The sequence below is a fragment of the Herpailurus yagouaroundi genome, unplaced genomic scaffold (genome assembly GCF_014898765.1).
Source record: "Herpailurus yagouaroundi ecotype Mexico unplaced genomic scaffold, PumYag 67416, whole genome shotgun sequence".
Taxonomy (NCBI): Eukaryota; Metazoa; Chordata; class Mammalia; order Carnivora; family Felidae; genus Herpailurus; species Herpailurus yagouaroundi.
The window spans coordinates 1,245,177-1,248,945 of NW_024420231.1; the positions used below are offsets into that span (position 1 = coordinate 1,245,177).

A 3,769-nucleotide genomic window follows, 5' to 3' on the forward strand; every position below is an offset into this window, starting at 1 on the left:
CTCCAGAGTCTGCCATTCCTACCAGTCTAGATGTGAATCCCCTGCCCGGTCAAGGTGCCCTCCCCTCCTCTCCCTGTCTTCTCCTCCCCCAATCTCTACAGCTCTATGCTTCCTCTCCTCCACACACTACCTTCCACCGTGCCACACTCTGTCCTCTCAGCCATATTTCCTTCCTCACAAACCCCCTCAGGGTCTCAGATCTACGCTGAGCATTCATTTCTTCTTGGTCCTGAGTTTCCTTCATGTGTCCTGGATCCCCAGTTGCCTCTCATCTACCCCATCAGCTCCCAGCCATTTCTGCAGTGGGATCAGTAGTTTGGTGCCCTTGTACTGTCTTTCCTCTAGTACATTGATTCTGAACTAGTGGTGATTTTGCTTCCCAGGGGACATATGGCAATGTCTGGAGATAATTATATTATTGCTGGGTTGATCCCACCTTGTGCTACTGGCATTCAGTGAGTGGAGGCCAGGATGCTGCTAAACGTTCTATAATGCACAGGACAGACACCTACAACAAAGAATTGTCTGGTCAAAAATGTCACATGTGTCAAGACTGAAAATCCCTGCTCTATTATATAGCTACAGGTCTGCAAGGATAGGCTTGGAAATTGTCAGGTATAGAGATTTTTGGTGCTGACCTTCCAGGAACAGCTACTCTCTCTGTTCCTCAGTTGGGTGGGGGCAGGGCATTGCTAATGAAACAGTTACAACAGTGTTAGGAATCTGCAGGCAGAGAGACGAGGGAGATTCCCCACTCCCCAGATTTACTACCAGCTTTTAGAGAAAGTATTGGAATACAACTTCTGAATGCCTTTCTGCTTCTTTGAGATAGTACCACTTTTTGGAAAGAGAATAGCAACTTATTGTAGCAGTTTACCAAATGCAAAATTTCATGTGGTGAAAGTTGAATGCAATATGTTTTGGAGCCCTGTTTTCCCAATTTTATTTTCTTCAATCACAAACCTTCTTTGAATATTAGAATATTTGATTTATTGGTAAACCACTGCACAGGTGACTCTGTTCAGAAAAAAAAAAACTTGGCTTTTTTTTAATGCTTATTTTGAGAGAGAAAGAGAGAGAACAAGAGGAGAAGGGGCAGAGAGAGAGAGAGGGAGAGAGAGAATCCTAAGCAGTCTCCACTGTGCTGTTAGTGTGGAGCCTGGTGGGGCTGCATCTCACGAACTGTGAGATCATGACCAGAGCTGAAATCAAGAGTCAGACACTCGGGGCACCTGGGTGGCTCATTCGGTTGAATGTCTGACCTTGGCTCAGGTCATGATCTCCTGGTTCTGTGGGTTCGAGCCCCATAGCAGCAGGCCTGGGCTCGGTGCTTACAGGATGGAGCCTGCTTTGGATCCTCAGTTCCCCACCCCACCCCCGACCCTTCCCTGCTTTCTCTCTCTCTCTCAAAAATAAATAAACATTAAAAAAAGAGTTCCAATTTCTCTACATTCTCACCAACACTTAAAAAAAAAGAAGAGGAGTTGGAAGCTTAACTGGTTGAGCCACCTAGGTGCTCCAACACTTCCTTTGTTTTAATTTGAGGCTGATGAACGATTTCTTAAGAAATATTTCTCAGAAACTCATCCAAAGTGTTGCTTGTTTCCTTAGAGCTAAGTTTCTTGGGACTCTGTTTGTAAGTAACGAAAATGCCACCAACAGATTTAAGTGGTCAGTAACCTCTTTTTTTTCCCACTCTTGCCAGTTTTCTTCCATCTGCACCCAGTTGTCTTCAGCATGGCAGAACAGAACCACTCTCCTAGAAAGGAACTTCAGCACAGGACACGAGCAGAGTCTCCAGGAAAGAAAAGCTGGCATTCCCAGGCCTATGCCCTTGGGGCCATTTCCAACTTTATGTCTACTTTTCTGACCTTCCCTATCTATAAGGTTGTGTTCCGTCAACAGATACATGCTATGGTGGTGTCAGAGGCTGTGCGACAGCTTTGGCATGAAGGCCCTCAATACTTCTACCGGGGAATATACCCACCTCTTCTCTCCAAGACATTGCAAGGGACTCTACTGTTTGGGACTTATGATAGCCTGCTGTGTTCTCTCTCCCCTATTGGGCCACACTCACTGGGACACCGCTGGACTGCAGGGCTCATGTCTGGTGTGGTGGAGGCTGTGGCACTGAGCCCCTTTGAAAGGGTGCAAAATGTGCTCCAGGATGGTCGCAAGCAAGCTCGCTTCCCCAGCACCTTCAGCATTCTCAAGGAATTCAACTCTTATGGGCTTTGGGGGCGGCTGTCACTGGGATACTATCGTGGTTTCTGGCCTGTCCTTCTCAGGAACAGCCTAGGGAGTGCTCTGTATTTTTCCTTCAAAGACCCCATCCAGGATGGCTTGGCAGAGCAAGGCCTGCCCCATTGGGTTCCTGCCTTAGTGTCTGGGAGTGTCAATGGAACAATCACCTGCCTAGTTCTGTATCCTTTGATTGTGCTAGTGGCCAATATGCAGTCCCATATTGGCTGGCAAAGAATGCCAAGCCTATGGGCCTCTGCCCAGGACGTGTGGGACACTCGGGGCCGAAAGGTGTTCCTCATCTACCGTGGCGGCTCCCTGGTCATCCTAAGGTCCAGCGTGACATGGGGCCTCACTACTGCTATCCATGACTTCCTGCAGAGGAGATATCATTCCAGGAAAGAGCTGAAAGACTAACTGTAGAAAGTGTGGCCATGGCAACTTTGTTATCCTAAGCCTTCCCAGTTGGTCTAAATAGCTTACATCTTTGGCTTGGTTACCTAATGCAACAACTGTTTAGCATCTTTGAACTGTGAGTGCATGGGAGAAGTTGTCAACCACCAGCCTGTTGGGCAAAGACAAAGCCCAACAGGGTTCCTTGGCCAGAAAAAAGAAAGTCACCCCAGTCCATCCACAGCTTCAACAGCCTCAGACCCAGGAGGCCCTTAAAAAAGCTTGTGACCCAGGTGAAATGTCATTCCTTTAAATAATTCCTTGACAATAAGAGTAAAACTTTAAAAGATGACCTTAGTTAGGCACTGTGAGTTCTGGGACCCCTCCAGTTGTCCTTTGGACTAAACTTAGTGGAGGACCAGATACTCCAATTTCAAAGAACTATGCTTGACTTAGGATGCAGATTCCATAGAACATCTCAGATGACCGCATTTTCATGATATTGTTCACTACCCCTGCCACCATCACTCTCACTTCTCAGGGCTGTAGGTTCTTGTTTCAGTCAGGCTGGCATTCGTGGTTGGAAATCCTAAATTAGGCTTGCCTCAACTGATCAGATGTCATAAGAACTGATGGGGCTGGATATAGGGGTGGGAAGAAGTATTGTCACTTATGTCGCTAGATGGAAGGAATAGACTTTGAGGGAAGAGATTTAGGTCATGAGAAAAATTTACTATAGATTGCTTGGTATTATCTGCCAGTATATTTTTGATAGCAGGGCAATAACACTGCCTAGAAACCACTTGAGTTTCCCTAATAAATCTGGAAGTGAAATGACCATATCTCTTCACAAATAATTGCATATTTTATTGTGTGGATAAATACAGTTACAGTGACATACATATCAGAAATCTTAGCCTGTAGTTCAAAGCTATTCAAAATATGGTCTCCATATAACTTGCAGCATTTTATCACACCACTACCACTTACATAGATCCCATACAACCAGCCAAACTGAACTATTGTTCTCTCCCCCAAAATGCCATGAACTTTCCCATGGCAGTGCTTTGGCCCACACTATTTCTCCACCTGCAGTATCTGTTCCCCACATGCTAGTCTGCCAAAACCCTTCCAG

General features: G+C 46.1%; 1 protein-coding gene across 1 annotated transcript in view; it reads left to right on the plus strand.

Moving 5' to 3' along the window:
* SLC25A53 (solute carrier family 25 member 53) overlaps positions 1 to 2,954 on the plus strand; it is a 51,630-nt gene extending 48,676 nt beyond the window's left edge. The window contains exon 2 of the mRNA XM_040467281.1: positions 1,706 to 2,954. Coding sequence (XP_040323215.1) covers positions 1,738 to 2,658 — 921 coding nt within the window. The 5' untranslated portion in view covers positions 1,706 to 1,737 and the 3' untranslated portion in view covers positions 2,659 to 2,954. The remainder of the gene's footprint in view (positions 1 to 1,705) is intronic.
* The last annotated feature ends 815 nt before the right edge of the window (positions 2,955 to 3,769 follow it).